At 36.4% G+C, this 20669-nt stretch overlaps 1 protein-coding gene across 7 annotated transcripts in view; it reads right to left on the reverse strand.

The window, feature by feature from the left end:
* ASCC3 (activating signal cointegrator 1 complex subunit 3) overlaps positions 1 to 20669 on the reverse strand; it is a 508597-nt gene that overhangs the window by 143641 nt on the left and 344287 nt on the right. For 6 of the 7 annotated variants that reach the window (XM_073336867.1, XM_073336864.1, XM_073336863.1 and 3 more), the window contains 3 exons: positions 17658 to 17849; positions 17131 to 17355; positions 2709 to 2828 (listed from right to left, as the gene is read on the reverse strand). In XM_073336867.1, the coding sequence (XP_073192968.1) occupies positions 2709 to 2828; positions 17131 to 17355; positions 17658 to 17849 (537 nt within the window). Of the gene's footprint in view, positions 1 to 2708; positions 2829 to 17130; positions 17356 to 17657; positions 17850 to 20669 lie in introns of those variants that run through there. The other variant, XM_073336871.1, reaches the window with a different exon arrangement.

Consider the following 20669-nt stretch of genomic DNA (forward strand, 5'->3'; position numbering starts at 1 on the left):
CACACCCAGGAAAGAATTCTCTGTAGTAACTCAGATCCCACCCCATCTAGCATTCCATCACAGGCCACTGGGCATATTTACCGCTAATAGTCAAAGATCAATTCATTGCCAAAATTAGGCTATCATACCATCCCCTCCATAAACTTATCAAGCTTAGTCTTGAAGCCAGATATGTCTTTTGCCCCCACTGCTCCCTTTGGAAGGCTACTCCAGAACTTCACTCTTCTGATGGTTAGAAACCGTTGTCTAATTTCAAATCTAAACCTCTTGATGGCCAGTTTATATCCATTTGTTCTTGTGTCCACATTGGTACTGAGCTTAAATAATTCCTCTCCCTCCCTTGTATTTATCCCTCCAATATATATAGAGAGAGCAATCATATCTCCCCTCAGTCTTCTTTTGGTTAGGCTAAACAAGCCAAGCTCTTTGAGTCTCCTTTCATAAGACAGGTTTTCCATTCCTGGGATCATCCTAGTAGCCTTTCTTTGTACCTGTTTGAGTTTGAATTCATCCTTCTTAAACATGGGAGACCAGAACTGCACACAATATTGCAGATGAGGGCTCACCAGTGCCTTGTATAACAGTACTAACACCTCCTTATCTCTACTGGAAATATCTCGCCTGATGCATCCCAAGACCGCATTAGCTTTTTTCTCGGCCATACCACGTTGGCGGCTCATAGTCATCCTGTGATCAACCAATACTCCGAGGTCCTAGAGCTGCTACAGCCCTTTGGGGAGCAAAGCATGCTCCTTGGAGTGGTGGGGCGGTGTGCAGCCTTGCCTTGCCTTGCCCCCTTACTGCACCTTTTGTGGTACTGAGAGACCTCATGGGAGCAAGGACTGAAATACTGTGTAGCTCTTACACAGGACATAAAGGGCAGGGGGGAAGAGAGAAGGTTCGTTGCACACTCCCACCCCCACTATACATCTGGGGACAATCTGACCAGAAGTGATTATGCAAATCAATGCACTTTGAATGGTTAGACTGGCTAATAATGGCGGGCCAATATGGATATATAAATTGCAAATCACAAGATTATCAAGATTATTAAGAAATAACTGTATACCGATTATGAAAATTAAACACCCACAACTGGATAGGGAGGAAAAGGAATTGCATAACTGGTAAAACTATAGTTATGCTGCACCTGAAACTGCACAACTGCCCTGCACTCTGTATTACATAACACGGCAATGTAAAACCATAAATCATATGCTTCCAAGAAAGAAGAGAATATCTAGGTCTGAAGGCCTACTTGCTCTCTGCTATTCAAATCAACACCACCTCTAATAGGCATAGCCTGTTTCTATCTTAACACAAAAAAGCAAAGGCCACTTCAGTACAGGATGTGGCAGTGAAGGAGACATAGATATAGTTAGATATAGTATTTGATAACATGTTATATTATACATTTCATTTCCCTGGCTATGTGAGTTTGGCTAACCATATACAAATACACTATAATGTAGTATAAGAGTTTTATTAATATGCATTTGGGATGACTGCACTCAGAAAGCCATTCTAAATGAGAGCCCATAAAATATTTAAATTACACCTCACTATAATGTATTGAGAACTATGGAATTCTTACCCACTTTCCCTATCGTTTAAATCCCACGTCCAGCCACAAGGACAAAGATTTTGGACCTGAAACATGACACTGGCATACTGCTGTGAACGTTATACATACTCAAAACTGGGGTGTTGATAATCATTTTAAAAACTATGCAGCCATGCAACAAATTGTGGAGATGTGAAATAAATTACATTTATCATGAACCTCTGACCATCTCATCTGCACTCTGACCACTAAACTACATCCAACAGGACTACTCCTACCTGCAAAACCTCTAAGCAGCTTCAAACAGTTGCTATTAATAAATAATAAATAAATAGATCTTCCAGAGAAATAATTCCTTGGTTTTTTCCTCCTACCAGTTTATGTTCTTCTCCTACCTATCGAACTACTATTGTTGAAGGCTCTAGTAGAGCATATACAGCTGTGTTAAAGAAAGATAGGTGTTTACATTTCCTGCAAACTATGAAACACACCAAAAAGTAAAAATAAGGAATTCCACTATGAAAAAAATATATCTGTGTTCTGATTTATTCCAATACACAAAATAATATCTAAAAACAACATAAAAACAAAGGAGTAAAACTCTTTAAATGACTGGATCCCGAGAAGAAAGAGACTTCAAATATGATTGAATGATTAATTTTATTAATCTATTAAATTAACAAATATTCTGTCTAATAATTTATGATACTGCCAGTGGTGAGATCTTCTAAAACAAATACTTGACAGAGGAAATACTATGTGTAGAGCAGAGCTATGGCTTCAAGAAGTCTTGACTGTATAATTCATATCTGACTTTCACTACTGAAATGCTGATAGTGACTAAAGCATGATAGTTGTTTTCATAAGAATGAGTGCTACGTGTTGATGGCTAATTTGGCCATTGAAAACGTATTTTGTATGATAGTGGGTAAAAGTGTTCGACAGGACAACTCAGAAGGGACCTTTTAACTTACTATTTTTCTGAAAAATAACTCTCTGCTATAGAAAATATCTTCTCCCTTTCATACACTTAAAGAATTGCTGATATCAGGTAAAGCAGAAATAGCAAATATTTATCCTCACATCAGGAAAGGTTTACAGAACCAGAAAGCAGTTTAGATTTTTTTTTAAATGCATTTTCTACCTGATAAGCCTTGTGACTGATGCCATATACTAATGGATTTGCTCTCATCCGTACATAAAGATAAGTGTAACTTATCCACTTTACTGCTTCCTCCACATTAGTTACTGTTCCAAGAGCAACCTGTAAGTAGGAAGAGAGACAAAAATTGAACTTACATATTAGAGGAAAACACAAGCATTAAGTTCATAATATACTGAATTCAGACCATTAGCAGTAGATTAGAGAAAGTGTCTGTAGCTTTCCATTTAAAATATACTAAAAATAATAATCATATAACAATCTCTTCTGAACCACCTATATATCTGCATTTCTAAAGCATGAATCATCATGGTACCTTTTTTCACAGTAGGTTTCAGATATCTGAGCACCTAAATGATCTTTTAATGTAAAAATTATAAACAGTAGAAAAGATCACGCAATACAGGCTTCTACTACAAGGAATCTGTAATTCTTCTATGAACAAGACTCATGTGAAATTCATATTTTAAACTTTTTAAGCCATGTAAACCTACTTTCCTGTCTGAGTTTAAGTGAGATGTTTGCAACCTGATTAAAATTGATAATTTTTCAATTATATCCTCATATGTGTTTAAGAAGCCATATTATAAGGGAAAATGTCCTGAAATTGTGGAAATAAGATTAATATAAATATTTTTCAAATCAAACAACATTGGCACACCAGGCTTTTTACCATGTCTTCATATATTGTCATCACTTTAAAAATAGGTTTCACCTGACTTTTATCTTTGAAGATTCACATACACATGGTCACTAGCCAGAGCAAGGCACTCACCCTGGGTGGCAACTTCCGGGGGTGCCATACCGCTGGGTGTTTTGTTTTGCTTTGCTATGACTGGACAGCCTTTTTTTTAAAAAAAATATTGTTATTTTTTGCTCTGCTGATTGGCCAGCTTATTTATTTATTTATTTGGCCCGGTCACCAGTGTGGAGTGAAGAGGGATTGCAAAAACGTTTTTCATCCCAGCCAGCAAAATGGCTAGGGCTGCCCCTGACTTTAGCACACAGCTGTGGTATCAGAATGTAACTGAAATTTGAGTGGGTGATTTATTTCTGTAGACTATTAATGCAACCATATTGAAACAATATTTCACTCAGGAATCTTTTTGTAAGTTAGTGGTATTTCATCATCAAATTGATTGACACATTACGTATTTACTTTTTTAAAAAGGCGACTTCAGTTATATTCTCTATCAGTTCTAGTCACAAAAGGCAACAATTATTTTTGTTTTTATTCTAACTTTGCTGTGAGAATTCAAGATTTCCATTATACTACTCAAACAAAATATACACTTTTGCTTTGTTTCTCTCCATATTGTTTGGCAAACTCCTTAACAATGACTAATGTTAAAACATCAATTTGCTTTTACAGTCTGTCTCTCACATAAATCCTTTAAATTTACTTGAAAAAAAGCACACACAATGGTAAGCAATTTCAAATTCTCAGATCTACAGATCTATATGTTAATAGGGAAATTCATTATTATGAAATATGAAACAAACAAAAACCCCAACCTTACACTAAAAATATTACTGAAATCCCAAAACTACTGTTAGTTAAACCAGTTTAAATCTGGAGTAACCCCTTTTGATTTCAATAACGAATCTTCATACTTAAATCTCAGCTAGGGCTATGCTTCATAAGATTGGATTGTTTCCCAATAGGATAGAAATGGACACCAAATAAGTAATATTTTGATAAGTGCATATACTCATGGGACACTGAACGGGTTAAGAATGCACACTTATCCTAAGCTACTTTAACTCAGTTGAAAGGGAGGGAAGACATCTTATCTCGTGCATAAGCTTATTCTCAATTTGCTGCCCAAACTTATTTGTTCATTTGATTTCTCCCCATAACTCAATAAACCCCTTTCTGGTACATACCCTGAAGTAGCATACTGACATCTTTCAATAATACAAAACCCCTCCTGAAAATATCTAATTTTGAAACATCAAGGCATAAAGCTCCTATCCTGGAAGATAGCAAAGTCTTACACGAGTCAAAAACAAACCACTGTTTCTACCTCATTCATTTTAATTACTCATTTTGCATTTAGATTTGTTCAAAATTAAATATTTCCATAGTTAAACGCAAAGCTAAGGAGGAAGATAGTAAGAATGTGTAGTGTAGATGGGTTGCAGATGAAATCTATAAATGTTTGTAAGGCTTCAAAACCTATTAATGCTCATCATTCTTTTAAGGACTGTACTCTAAATGCCATATGGAGAAAACAGTGAAAGCTACTTCTGAATATTTGCTGCCATCTAGTGACCACCTAAAGTTCTTGTGGATTGTTGGATAAGGTCAATAAAGGCTAACAACAAAGAACTTTCTACTGCAAACTTAAGAGTAATTATGAAACAAATGGTCTATACAATGAGAAGGCAGCTTCTGATAGGTTTGGAAATTTAGGACTGGTAAGTGGAGTGAAAAGACTAATAAAGGTGTTTTCATATTTAACAACGTCAGAAACAAAATTCTAAATTGTTGTATTTAACATAGTCTTAGTACAGCAGTTTTAATTTTTTAACTCTTTAAACAGTTACTTGGCTGTTATAAGAAAAAACACTGGGCCTTACAAAATACATATCATGTTGAAACTGAACTGCCTGATTGCACCTTTATATCTGATGGATAGACAACTAATAATTACATTGCTCACATAAATAATTGTGACTGCAAACTGTGCCTGAAAAATGAAAGGCTGAGTTTTAAAAATTCAGCTCACAATGTGTATTAGAGTGAAAATGGAGGTTATTTAAGTAGTCAGTGTAAGAATTTTTCAACTAATCAGTCAAGGGCTTATGCCAGTACAACTGTGACTTTGAAAAAAAATTATAACAGCAATAATAAATAGTTTTAATTTTAAAAAGCCCTATGCAAAGAGCTTAGCGAGGTGAGCAGCAATTCAGAATACAGTTTAATTTTCCAGTTTTAGTTTAAACAAGTCAATATTAATAACAGTACATCATCTGTAAAAATGTTTTTACATAATTATGTATATTTTCATTTAATTATGTAAAAACATTTTTACAGAAGTGATCTTTCACAGGACTCAGCAGATTGGCCCTGAGGCTGATTTCTCTTTATAAATATGGCACAATCAGAAATACATTGAGATTTGAAAGGAGAAACTGTCCTACCCCAGTAAAGAGAAGGAAGCTGTATCATTCTTCAGTAAAGGTAAAGAACTTGAGTAAAAGGTAAAGACACACAGAAGAGGGCTAATTTGACTGAATAAATCTGAACTATAGAAGCATTATATTTAAGTTCAGGAATATAGTAGATTTTTATTTTGTAAATACGGTAAGAACTATTTTTCTTATCATTTCTTTGAATCCCCTATACAAAGATCAAATAAAGTCAACCTATCAATTTGCTATCTTTTAAACATAGTCTCTTTGCTAGAGCTAAAAAACAAAAGCTCAATAAATCCTATCAGAATCAAATTCTCTTTAATTCTTCACTTTTCCATGCTAAATAATCTCAGGCTTGGTCATTTCCTCTGAAATGTAAGATCCACTACTGCTGAACTTTTCTGGACCTATTCTATCTCAGTTAGATTCTTCCTAAATAGCTTGTCTATACTCATCTCATTGTCCCTAAAAAAACCTGTGAATCTTGCTAGCACTGGTGCAACTTTACAGAGTTAGCAATGGGGCAGAGGGAGGGAGAGACTCTTGTATAGAGAAGGTGCCGGTGGCCATCAACTCTTCAAGCCACCATATCTTCTAGACTCGCTCTAAAAGGAATTAGACAACTTGTGGTACCATGCTGGTGACCGCTCTATAAAACCACTCCCATTGTTTCTGCCACAGTCAATAGCTGGGAGATTCTGGGGGAAAAAACCCAGAGTAGATACAGCCTATTTGAGGTGATCAAAACTGAACACACTACCTCAGATGATGGTGTGTCACTGTTCAGTGTAATGGTCTCCCATTTGCATTTTATTTTATTTTTTCCTCTGAAGTGTTTTTGGCCTATTGGAGACATCTTCTGCTACTTATGGTGATTCCTACAACTCTGCAAGCTTATATCTAATCAGTATATATGCAAAGAGCTAATCAGTATAAGGCTATTGCTGAACTCAAAGAGATAAACGATCAGGTTGCCATCTAGAAAAACAATAGACTAGTGTAACTGGTTTGACTTACTATTGATTTTCTGTAATCACGTGAACACCAACCTTTCCTGTCTTGTCATTATAGTAGGATAAATCATGTCTTGCATATCAGAGGCCATAAAAAAATGGTTGTTTCATGGTCTTGTCAATGCCCTACTTTGGCTTTTCAGCATTTTCAGTTAACCTACAGAATTGCTACTTGCACTAAAATGTTCATAAACAATCATTAGCATACTTCTCAATAGATTCCTAGCTGGTTTAGCTGCACTGAAGCCAGTGGAATTTCATTAACATGCACCAGCTGGGGATCTGGCCTTTAAAGTACAATTTACAATTACATTACAATACATTTGGTCTTTTAAAAAAATAATCAGACTTTAAAAAAATCATTCTACTCCTTTGCTTATTTATGTGGTGGACCAATAATTAAGAGATTCTCTAATTTAGTGTTGCAGCATATCACAACTTCTTAGGTTTTTTAACTGTTTAAGTCACATCATATTTATTATTCATTATTATTTTTATTATTGTAGCACCCAAGAGCCTCCACCTTGGACCAGGATCCCATTGTGCTAGGTGCTGTACAAACACAGAACAAAAAGGTAGTCATGCGTGTTTATTATTTTGGGAATTTTGCATACAAAATATTCCTTTCTCCACTAGTTTGCCAGTTTTCTTTCTCCCCTCTCACTCTCAGTTTTTAACTTAGTGCAATAAAAATTACTATATTTCAGCATATTGCGTATTCTCTAAATTTTTTTATGATCTGGTCAGCCTGACTGACTACTAAAGTATATGTATTATGTGATTCAGATGTATTACGTGATCCTGCTCGTGTTGTTAACATCTCTGACTTTATAATGCATTGCTTTACATTTCATACTGAAGGTAACTGTGTGATCTATGATATTGTCTTTGCTATGGATAAAAAAGCCGTAGCGTTTTTACAGAATACCATTTAAGTATTCAGTTACTGTTAAGGATCATTTCAATTTCCATTGCGTCCACCTTTGGGCCAAGGATGCATTTCATTCATGTTTGAGGACATTAAATTATGCTACTGAACACTTGTGAAATACATGCCTATTTAGAAAAAATATTATCATATTCCTCTATGTTATATATCTGCAGCCACAATATTATAGATTACTTACAATTCTTCATAAACAGGCTAACTTTGTTATGGATGTTAGTCTTACTAATAAAATGAAATACTTGCACTCCATTTTTTAAAATTTAAGTATGTTGATGCCTAGCAGTTACTCCAAAAGAGTACTATTCCAACATTACAGAGCACTTTCTCCCTCATCTGTCTTGCTTTTAAATACTCCTTTTCCTTAGGACTCTTCTGCATGAGGATTAAGTGCCCATTTGGATACATACCAGCTCCGCTGGTACTATGGAATGATATTTACCTTTCCAAGTCTTCTGTAATTAGTTTTGTTTGATGGTGTCTAAGCTAATGAAATGTAGATAATTTATTATTAAATGGAAGAAAAACAAATAATAATGCTACATTAAAGCATCACAGTTAAAATCACAAAGCCAGAAAATGCAAAAGTTAGGGTTCCAAAACAATGCTAACGGCACATTTGTTTGATAACAGACAGCTGCAGCAAGTCTGGGTTAGCAGAAGCTTGGTACATTGATTTGTTATGTGTTTGTATAATGCCTAGCACAATGAAGTCCTGATTTAACTAGAGCCTTTGGATGTTACACTAGAATATAATAAATCATAATAAATGGTAGGTACTAGCTTCGTCTTTGCAATGAACAAAACAAACATTTAAAATGTAAACTGAATTTTCAGAATATTCTAGAATACAGCAAAACAGCAAACAAAAATGAGAATGTCCCTAAAATGATGTTTACCTATCCTTGATATGAAGATAGATGTTTACCTAGGTCTGATTTTAAAAGTGCAAATTAATTAAAAAAAAAATGGACTTTTGCCCTTCTTTTCTTTACCCTATAAAGAAGGCCTGCAAAAATTAATCCTCCTCTCCCTCAAAAAGAGATATGATTTCTGCTTGCTCTGACAACATCAGGTATGGTTTTTCGTTTTGCTGAAAAAGCAAAAGTATCCTTGTGATATTATACCTTAATTGAAGAGGTAAGGTGTTGATTCTCTAATAAAACTCCTCTTTCTCCAAAATATTAGTCAGTCACTGGAATTAAATAGACATTAAGAAAAAGAAATAAAACCCAGAATTTTAGACATTCTAACTGAAGGTCCCGTTCTTCCTGAATTATTCTAAATGCTTGTGATGCTATCATTTGACTCGTTCACCACTCGTCCTGGGACAGAGAAAACCTGAATTTATAATGTAAAAATAAAGTGGAAAAATAAATACTTTTTGGGAAGGGGAAAAAATAGTAAAAAAATAATATCACCCTTTCAGGCCTTCTTCATAAATCGTAAGAAACAAATAAAAGGCATAAACCCAATATTTTCCGATGAAATCTTTCAGGATTTTGCTGTATGTTTTTCCAATGAAAATACGTACACTATCCCTAACACAAATTGTCCTAGCAGAGTTGTGAGCATTATCTCCTATGTTAATCCAAGCCCTCTGAGCAGCCCAAGAACATGGAGAAGTCACAACAGGGCTAGGGCTCTTCTAAAAATCTTAACAGATGGCAAACAGCGATGCTCAGAAGTGATTGTTTTTCCAATTAAAAAGATTATAGTTAAAAAAAGTTTTCCCATGCCAAGCAAAATCACTAATCCCCAGTGAACACTATGTTGAAGCAAAGTTTCAAACTTAAAGGGACAATTGGTGGCACTAAAGCTCTCTTTATACCAGTTGATGATCTGGCCCCCACTGTTTCTTCATTAGCTCTATTTACTAGAGTACAGCTAGATTTTTTTGAATTAAACATGTATTATTTAACTCATCCATGGATGAATTAAAAAGGAAAATCAATTGCAGCACAAACTAAACATGTACAATTTCATCTAAAAAAGCCAATAGTTAGGAAGTTATGAATGTGAAAACAGCATTATAAGAGATCATTTTGCAACTTCTGCTGTTGTAGGCTCTAGCAGGCACCAGTTGATATGTTATTGTTCTGATTTATTAGCTCACCTTCCTTTGAATCAAGATCTTTATATAGTTTTACATAACTTCATCACATGTTTTCAGGATATTATGGATTTTCATTGGATCAGAACTGGGGTTCTCAAACTTCATTGCACCGTGCCCCTTTCTTACAGCAAAAAATACGACACAACCCCAGGTGGGGGGCTAAGCCCAAGCCCTGCCGCCCCAGGCTGAAGCCCTTCAACTTCAGCCCTTGGCAGTGGGGGTCGGGCTTTGGCTTTGGCCTTGGCCCCAGCAAGTCTAACGCCAGCCCTGGCAACCCCATTAAAATGGGGTCACGACCCACTTTGGGGTCCTGACCCACAGTTTGAGAACCGCTGGATCAGAACCATTGACCGGCCTAAGAATTATTTCAGTTACCATGTCTGGATATGTTTTTTGGAGGTGGTTGCATGCATTCAAAAATCTTTATCATCATCCAGAGCCCTAATTTGTATGTTTTGATAAATAAATATATAACGTGTGTGTGTGGAGTCTGGGTAGGAGGGCACTCATTCATTTTGCAACAGTCCCAATTGCCAGCACGTATCTAAGATTTTAAAGTTCAGCTGGACAAGTTCTGCCTGCTTTATATTTTAAAAAATAATCATCATCATCATTTGATTTAATAGGGAAAAAAACTAACTATAATTAACATTGCTCTGTTCCATAAATGCTAATTAGCAATAGTGTGTTATGTATTTAAATAAAAATTCCTATATAATCTTATAAAATTATATCAACTAAAAATAGTATCTCTAGAAAATAAGATGGGGAGAGACTTAAATGGTGTTATCAATTACCTTCATTCGATTCCATCAAAAGGGTCCTCCTACATCCATCACAGTTAAAGATTTATATCATAGCTGTACAATACATTAATTAGTGATTGTCCTGGAAGAACTGTGCATCTGTCAATGTGATTTACAATCTTCTACCTTCTTCCTCACCTCCACCAGTAATTACTATCTCTACTAGAATATATGAGTCATGACATCAGCCACATTAACACTGGCATTAGCAGCTAAACTGGCATATCCTATATGTTGTGCTACTCCAAGTAACAGTTTTGTGAACTTCTCCAGGGGCAAAAGGACTCACAAATCACTTCTCATATAGGCTTTTGAAAACACCAATTCCACACCTAAGTTTTCCAGAGTTGTTCATTGAAACTGAAAGTCTTGTCTGGCAAGGAGGAAGAAAAAAGTTTGGGGCTCCTTTAAGCATCTCTTCTAAATTAGGGTTACATGGGACTTACCTGAGTGGAACCAAAGGTGGAACAGGAAGTGGCTGGATCAGGTGGAGGCAGTGAGCCACCACGTGCACTGGTCAAGAGGAGAGAATTTATACCCATGCACTCTGGAAGGAACCCTCTCTCTCATTAATCATAGATCAGCAACACCCACCCTCCAACCATGGAATCAGAGTAAGACTGCGTTTTTATGATCTGTTGTGGGCATTGCACTAGTCATCATTTTTCTTTCAGGGCTGGGAAAGAATTTTTCCCTCACTGCCAAATTGGCTGAAATGGGGTGAGCTTTTCACTTTGCCCACAGGTCAGGGATCCAGTGGGGTAGGTAAGGAGGTTAAGCCAAGATGCCACAATTTAGCAGGTACCAGGTGTCCAGTGCAGTACTTGTTAACAGAGATGATACAGTTCCCTAACAAACAGCAGTTGGATGGAGATTTAGGAGAAGTCATCCACTGAAGAATCATAGAATATCAGGGTTGGAAGGGACCCCAGAAGGTCATCTAGTCCAACCCCCTGCTCGAAGCAGGACCAATTCCCAGTTAAATCATCCCAGCCAGGGCTTTGTCAAGCCTGACCTTAAAAACCTCTAAGGAAGGAGATTCTACCACCTCCCTAGGTAACGCATTCCAGTGTTTCACCAACCTCTTAGTGAAAAAGTTTTTCCTAATATCCAATCTAAACCTCCCCCACTGCAACTTGAGACCATTACTCCTCGTTCTGTCGTTCTGTCAGAAGCTGGTAAAAGGAGGGTTGGAGCTCCTAAAGTCAGACAACAGGGAGACAACCCACCCTCCTTTTTTCCCGTTTCTCTTAATCCTCCCATGAAAGGAAGGTGGAGGGGTCCCAGCAACAGGCTTGGAGCAGGTTAGAAAAGGGAAGAGTTGACAGCAGCCCTCACAAATAAGTGGAAATGATTGAGAAAAGCCTGTACAATTTCTTCTCGAGTATTCACAAATAAGTTAAATGAGGAGAGTTGAGGCCTAATTAAACTACATCCATTGCTGGTTGTGGAAAAAAGGCAAAGCTTCATTAATAAAGTCTTTGCATAATGCTTCAAGACAGGAAAAATACATTAACATAGCTCCCCATACATTAAAAAGGTAGATTCTAGAAAGACAAATGCACAACCAGCTACACTTTTATGGTAAGTTCATACCAGAAAACTTGCTTAAAAACAGGCAATACAATTGTCTGTTTCTTTAAAATCACAAAGATAGAAAATTACTATTACTTACATTAGAAAACTTGAAGTGGTTTTGGCAATAACTTGTGGCAATAACCATTATGCCCCAATGTTGGTGTTAAAACAGCTCTATAAAGACGGACACTTCTCCGCTCTTAGGCCATTCATGATTAAAAATTGCAGTAACTCTGATTTTGTAATTTACCACAATTTCTAGGAAAACAGAGCACTTAGGGGGAACCCATCACTCCTCTAGAAATCAGAAGACTCTTGGCCAAAAAGTTTTGTCAGAAATTTCTCCAAGTTCTCTTTCCAACCGCTCAATCATATATAATTTATGTTTTGTTATTTTAATATTATCTCTACCCCAGAAAAGATCGTAGGTAGCCTAATTAATTATTAAAAATACTTTTTATAGTTAAATAGATGAATAAATGCTTAACAGATATAAAAATCTTGGCTAAAATCCTAGTTTTTCAGTCATAGGATTATCCATACCTACTCAATTGAACTTTTTATTGGCATGTAGTATTCAGATATTATAAGGCAAGACAGCTGCTTGATAGGATTTCTTCAACTCAAAAAGGAGTTACCTCCCCCTTTTGTTCAAAGGACAGTAGTCAGACAACAGCTGGGTATGAGAGCTGGAAACTTTCAAGCCCTTTATTAGTTGGATCAATCTTCTGTTACATATTACAGCTATTTAATTTTGCACTGTTTTCTTTCTGACAGAGACACAAAACAGGGTTGTCTCCTTTCATGGATTTTTTGCCTTTTCTGCACAACAACCAATTAGCTTGATCACTGAAACCTTAGTGTGCTGTGGAACACTCAAAACCCCTTAACTTATGGATATGAAGCATTCCATATCTCCATATCGTCTAAATTAAATCAAAGAGTAAGGTATAGGTTTAGACTGTGGTTTTCAAAGCCAAGTGAGGGTATATTTTAATGGAAATTGTGTATCAAAATGCACAGAGATATAAGAATTACCATAGTGGGTAAGACGTATAGTCCATTTAGTTCACTATCATGTCTCTGACACTGGATAGTACCAGATGCTTCACAGGAAGGCACAAGAAACTGTAGAAGAAGCAGATATGTGGTAACCTGCCATTGATGAAGATCTCATTCTGATCCAATTGTTAGAGATTGGTTTAAACCCTGAAACATGAGATTTTATCATCCTTCCATTATTCTTTTCTTGCATTATGAAACAGGGAGAACATCTGATATATATTTTTATCATGTTTCCTCTTACTCATCTCCTTTCTAAGGTAAACAATCCCAATCTTTCCAGCCATCACATGAGAGTTTTTCCCCACTTAATCATATTCCTTCCCTCCTCTGAATCCCACTTTATTTCTGCAATATCCTTTTTGAGATGGGATGATCAGTATTGTGCACAATGTTCCATATGAGTCTGCATCTTTGATATATTTTTATAATACTGTACTACACTATACTTTTTTTCTATATTGTTCTCCATTTTTTTCTGTATTGCATCCTGGATACTCTTTTTAACCAAACCTGCACATTGAGCTTAGGTATTAACGGAGTGGATCACAGTGATGCCCAGATCTCTTTCCTGTATTTTAGTACAGTTAATTTAGAACCCTGTAAGGTTTATGATTACTACAAAATTTCCCCTCCACTTTGCAATACGTTGTATTTATCAACATTGGATTTCATCTGCTATCATGTAGACCATTCTGCTACCTTGATTAAGTCCTTCTGAAGTTCCTCATAGTATTTTCTGGACTTGACTATCTTAATAACTTTGTTATGGCCTAGTTGGCTTTGAAAATTTCAACATTAGCTAAATCACTTTATGGTATACACCCTATCACTCTAGAAACTGCGGTTTTAAAGTGGAGCCTAGTAGCTTCACTTATTTGAAATTTTTACCCCAGAATACAAAAGAAATAGAGAAAATCTATTCACTCAGAACTCAAATTGTTAGGTACTGTTTCCTCAACTCATGAACTGGTGTCAAGAAAAAACTCCACTGCAACTTGTGCTGAGGTGACAGATTTCCAGTAGATCCTGAATAGACAAGATCTCCATTCACATTAAGTTTTGGAATTTTTGCTTCACTGTGCACAGGTCCTCCAGACATGCATACAGGATGTGTTCAAGACAACAAACCTAGTTATGCCAAATATATACAAATGTGGTAATAACACAATGTGACATATGTTAGAAATCAATCAAGGGGCTATTTCTGGTTCAAAGTGCTTGACAAAATGGCTCAGTTTACTTCAAGTCTGCTATTCAGTATTGCTTGAATTTTTTATTTTGGATACTGTGTTACCTGCCCAATTTATTGGAACGTAAGTTAGCTGAGGCACAAATTACTCTGTTAGACATATTGTTTACATTCTTTTGCATGGACAGAGTATTGACTTACTCTTTAAGCCTGGGTTAGAAAGTATCAATAAAAATGCTTGATCTACCTACGCAACAGAAAGACTTGATGGATTCTACAGTATGTTCTTTTCAGAGTTTCATTTCTATTTTACCACAGCTATTAGATTTATAGCTTCACTTCCCCCTTTTCTTTCCTTGACCCTCAATTTTTATTAAAGTATATTAATGACTAACCTTGGTCTTTCAATTGAGAGAGAGAGCGAGCGAGCGAGCGAGCAAGAGAAAGCACTGGAATGGATTACCTAGGGAGGTGGTGGAATCTCCATCCTTAGAGGTTTTAAAGGCCCGACTTGACAAAGCCCTGGCTGGGATGATTTAGTTGGGATTGGTCCTGCCTTGAGCAGGGGGTTGGACTAGATGACCTCCTGAGGTCTCTTCTTACCCAAATCTTCTATGTTTGTATGAAATCTTGGTCGGGGGAAAATGGTGGGAGATTCACAGGCCCCATCTCCTCTTCTTCCCACAAGCAGATCAAAGGTGTATTAGTAGAGGAGTACAGCAGGACTGCTGTCAGCTCTGTAGCAGCAAATGCACGGAACTCAGTGCTCAGAACAGTAGTTGATCCACCAAGCTCCCTCCAGTGCTGTTCTCCCTTTGCGCTACCTCACTTTGGGGGAAAGAGGGATAACAATTGGTCACAGGTGCTTCTTTTTCTAACGCTCATGTCTCTCTCTCCTATTCTGGGGTGTGTGGCAGGAGGGGGTTCTCTCTCCTTTTGCTCCCCAGCCTGTACCAGGTTCCTTGAGGGGCATCACTAAGAGGTGCTCCTGTCCAGAACCCTTTCTACACTCCAAAACCTCCAGATATTTTTTTAACTGTATGGTGGTGTGGGAGAGGGATGGGAAGTACATGTGAACATTTCCACCCTTCCATAGTATTTTATGGCTAATGCTCTTTGAAGTAGCTGAAACCTTTTCAGGCAGGTGCTGAAGCCCTAACTATATATCCTGGACTGTACTGATGTATAAATCTACTTGGGCAGGGATTCTTCCTGCAAACAGGGATTGAAAAGAGTCTCAAACAAGAAATCCAAACCCATCAAAAACTAAGAGACACCAAATCTGGCCATTTCTTCACCCTGACCGTCACACTTCTATGAAAAGTGGTACCAAGGACTAGACCTGCACTTTTCAGAAACCATTACATCTGTTTTAGCTTTATGTTTGGTTTTTAAGTATTACTCATATTTTTTTCTTTTTTATATAACTTGGCCCTCCAATCACAAAACAACAATTACCAAAAAAAAAAAAAAGACTAACATAATGACAAATAATAAAGCAAAAAAATACATAGATAAAAGAGTGAAACATATCTTAAATACCCAAACATCAAGACATAATGTGATCCACTAACAAAGTCATTAAGGCTTTCAGAGTTTCAATAAGTTACTGAAGGGCATTTAAGTTAAATATAACTGTGAATTTCTTTACTTTTATTGGGGAGAAAAAAGTCTAATAAGTGCTTTTGAAAACTGATTTACCCTTCTTGATTTGGAATAGATTTCTGAATGTCCCAGAAAAAAATATTTTTTAATTGGTTACTATGACTAGCCTTTGAAAAATTATATTTTAGTATGATTAAAGCAAAATGCAGTCTGCAAATAACTATGATATTTTCAAAAGAAAATATATTTTCATTTGAGATTTTAATTTAAGCAAACTGATGACTTGCCATTTGTATCAAATCTGTTTCAATTACTACTGTAAAACTAATATCAAAGAGAAAGAACAGGTCAAACCAGAATGTGTGTTACACTTCCTAGCTCCGGTTCAATAAATTAAATATTAGAGTTTTCACAAATAAAGGATAACTTTTACAAAAATCTATTATTTTTTAGAAAATTTCTTGTTAGTTTGTTTTCTGTGTGTGTGTGTGTGTATATATGTATATATATATATATATATTTATTTCATTTTACTTTTATACTTTCCCTTAATTAATACACTTTATACAGAGCATTGGAACAATCCAGTTATGTTAATTAAATTCAGATTCTCCTAAAATAATTCTGTGTAAAAATATAAAAAAAGATTATAGATTCTTCTGTAGCCGGGGCTTATATCTGCTATGTTGACTCTCCATATTTTGACTTGTAATATCTTTAATTACTTTCTTCTGTGCTTGTAGTGCCTTGTGATACTTACCACGCCTGTGCAAAGTGTTACTTATTGTTAATTTCTCTTAAATCAAAATATACACCTGTAAAATCCCTTTATTGGGTGGAGTTTCTATTACTTTATAGATATTTTGAATATATGAATATTGCATTTTTTGTGATTAAAATTTGTCATCTTAAGATAGTTTCTCTTAACAACTTATCAAATATTACCTCTGCATTTAAGTTGTCAGCAAGGCTTTCAAGAAACTGGCTCTCAATTGGGTTCTGCTGAGTAAGCAGAGTCAGGTAATGGCTGAGTTTATCATGTGTTGTAATAATGATGCCTTCTCCAAATTTGTCAAACTGAGGCCGTCCAGCTCGACCAAATATCTGCATGACATCTAAAATTCCAAGGTCAACAAACGAGCCTCTTTTTGCAGCATATATTTGTGTTCCCTGGTTGAGGAAAAGTTAATAAAAATTACCATAAACACACACGAATATAATCCTGATGAGCTGAATACTGAAATTACGCAAATATAGCATGATCTCAAAAGTGTACCTTAACTAATCCTTTCATAATCTGCGATATATTTAAATCTGTACTATACAAACTGGATTCTGACTGGAGAGAATCAGTTTAACGAGATATAAATAACATTTCAAGTCAATCAGACCCCCCACAACAAAGATCTTGCATGCATTTTTACAGGTTTGTTTTAATACACATTCACTTGCAGAGCAGGATAAGCTCTTACCTTAATAATAACAGCATGAGCAGGAAGATTGACACCCCAGGCTAATGTGGCTGTACAAACGAGGACTTTGATATGTCCATGAGAAAACAAGTTCTCAACCAAACTTCTGTCTTGCCGCAGCATTCCTGCATGATGAATACTAAATCCATCTGGAAACAATTCACGTAACTGCTTGTTTCTGGACCTTTGTACCTACAATGGGCAAAGGAAACACATTAATTCAATGAGAACTACAGTACAGGAAGCACCATACTTAAAAAAGGATTCGAATTATCACTATTTCAAGAAGAAGAAAAAAAAAAGATTAGTCAGTACTATTATGAACCATATAAAAACGAACCCTTTCCACTAATGGGGAAATTTAAGTACATACACACACCTGTTTATATACTGTAAGTGAATCAAATTGTTTCCCATAATTACTTGCAAAAGAATTTACTTACTGGGGACCCAGAGAAGACAGATGAGCATTATACTACACTGGCTTCATTTAAGCTCAGATGGCTCAGATTTACCGATTCACAATATAAAAAAATATTTGAAATCCTGAATTTCTCTTTCCTTTTTAACATAAACTCTTTCTATTGGCAAGAATGATTGTTACTTTCCTGCTATTATAAGCATCTTATTACACTTCATTACCAACTGAGACTCTTTATGTTTATCTGTGGATTTCTAGAGCACCTGACACTACAGTTTTTTCAGCACTACATACTGTATAACTAATTTATTTTATGTTCAGTTGTGGCAAATGTCAATTTCTGCTTTATCATTAGATATATTAGTCCCAATTCTGCTGTCTCGCACGCATCATATATCTACCAAGAGCCCATAGAGTTGCACAGTAGGTAAAGCAGAGCAGAATTTGGATCATTACATTGGCATGTTGCCAAACACACACAATAAGTCTCCGCATGCACAGAAATAAATAGGGAGATGGGAAGGAGTGCAATTATGATGGGAGGAGAGGAAAACGAATACTTAATAAAAGCAATTCAGCACATCTACTTTTTTCAGAGTTAATAATTCTGGGTTCTGAGAACTTGTCGGGAAAAATATATTAGGGCTAATGAGAGACTGAAAGGGTGACAAAGCTTCTCAATACCTGAGCTATACTGTCTCAATAGTTTTTATTTATTCATTTGAAGGGAACCAAACTAAGCTTCAAATTGGTGAAGTGTTCACGAGGATTTTTATGTAAGTCAGTAGAAAAATCACATTATGTTATTTAACTTGACTGCTGCATTGCTTAAGAATGTATAAATATGAAACTGAGAATGAATAAATATGAAGCAATGCATTTCATGGGAACTATTCTTTGAAAGTTAGAAAAGGAAAACAAAATATTTTATAAAATACACAAATGCGCAAAAGGCCATTGTATGTAGCAAATCAACCTCCCCAAAAGAAAATCTCTTCATCTGCCTGTTGTCTTAATGTAGGCAAAATGTGAATTTGCTTCTCTGTCAAAGTTGAGAATACTAGAACCAAGGAACTTCCAATCTCTAGTCAAAACTTGAGACACTTTTGCAACCATACAAGGTATAGTGAACAAGAGCAGCTGTTGATATTAAAACAGTTGCCCAACAAGTTTCAGAAAAATCATTGTCCAGCTATACCGAAAGGAGGACAGGAGACTCTTGATATGGATTTAATCAGTCCGGAACTTTATTATTAGATATTTGGGACTACCCAGCAGATAAAAATGTATAATGCAGGTAAATTCATGTTTATTCAAATAACTATTTGGGACTTCCACCCGCGCCCTTCCTCTCCCGCCCTTCATTTTCCATCCAGCTCCCACAGCCAGCCCATGACTGGGACCTTACCATCCACCCCCTTCTTCCCCATAGGAGGGGTAAGATGGGCTATAAGTAACGGGGGGCGGGGTGGCTCCTTACCATACCAATCATAGGACTCCTCCATTCCATTCCTTTAACCAGCACCTCCTTTTTAAGTCCTTTACCAGGCCATTTATCCAGTCATTGGATGCCTTCTCTATGCAGTACCTGCACTGAATATCCACTCAACACTTACAAATGATTGCGACATAATAACTAACCCCTTTTCCTCCTCACCATAGTAAGCCCTCCCTAAAACCAGCTGTAGGGAAGGTGAAAACCCCTTCACTCCACCTAAATGAACATAGTGGTGAGGGAAAATACCTTCCTAACCGCTCTAAAAAGGAGTGACTAGTGCAAAGCCCACAGCAGGTCCTATCCAATCTGATATTCACCATCTTGAGGGGAGGAAGGATGGGTGCTGCCTTGCTAACTGCATGGAGAAAGGGCTTTTAATGCCCAAACCTGCCCCTTTTAAAGTCTTTTGCACTTATGTTCCCAGTGGATGAGTCAGTGTTGCCCACGCTGACCCCCAGGCTCACCTCACCCGTAAAGCAGCAGCAGCTTCTGACCTCCTGCAGCAGCTTCTGACCTCCTGCCTCCCCTCACCCGTGATGCACGGCTACCCTTCCTCTGGAAAGCCTGGATAACATCTCCCCCACTCCAGGTGAGATGCAGTCAAATTAATATTGGGAAAACAATCTATTAATAAGAAAGACCAGGTGCTGATATGCAGTTCTTTTAGATTAGATTAAGAGAAGAGAGAGGCTCTTTATGGAGACCAAAGGAGGAGCATGGGAAGTGTGTTTATGAGGAAAAACAAAAATTAAGAGAAAAGGTTTAATCATTCCAGTATTCCAAATAGCTGAGCATTCTTGAGTATTTTATAATATATTTAAATATTTATTTGCATCCAAAATATACCAAATGCCTTAAAATAAAGTTCTTGAAGAATTTAGTTCTCAGTTTTGTTTATCAGATTTACAATGCTGGCTATCTTAGTGCAACATTAAACAATATTTTTTTAACAGGTACTTAAGAGATTAAATGTATTTTACTGCAAGATTATCAATAGTATGCTACAGAGTTCACAATACACATTTGATATTGTGAAAAACAATAATGATGGCTAGACTCAGACAGTCTACGGCACTGAAAAAATTAAATGATA

The sequence above is a fragment of the Lepidochelys kempii genome, chromosome 3 (assembly GCF_965140265.1).
Source record: "Lepidochelys kempii isolate rLepKem1 chromosome 3, rLepKem1.hap2, whole genome shotgun sequence".
Lineage (NCBI taxonomy): Eukaryota > Metazoa > Chordata > Testudines > Cheloniidae > Lepidochelys > Lepidochelys kempii.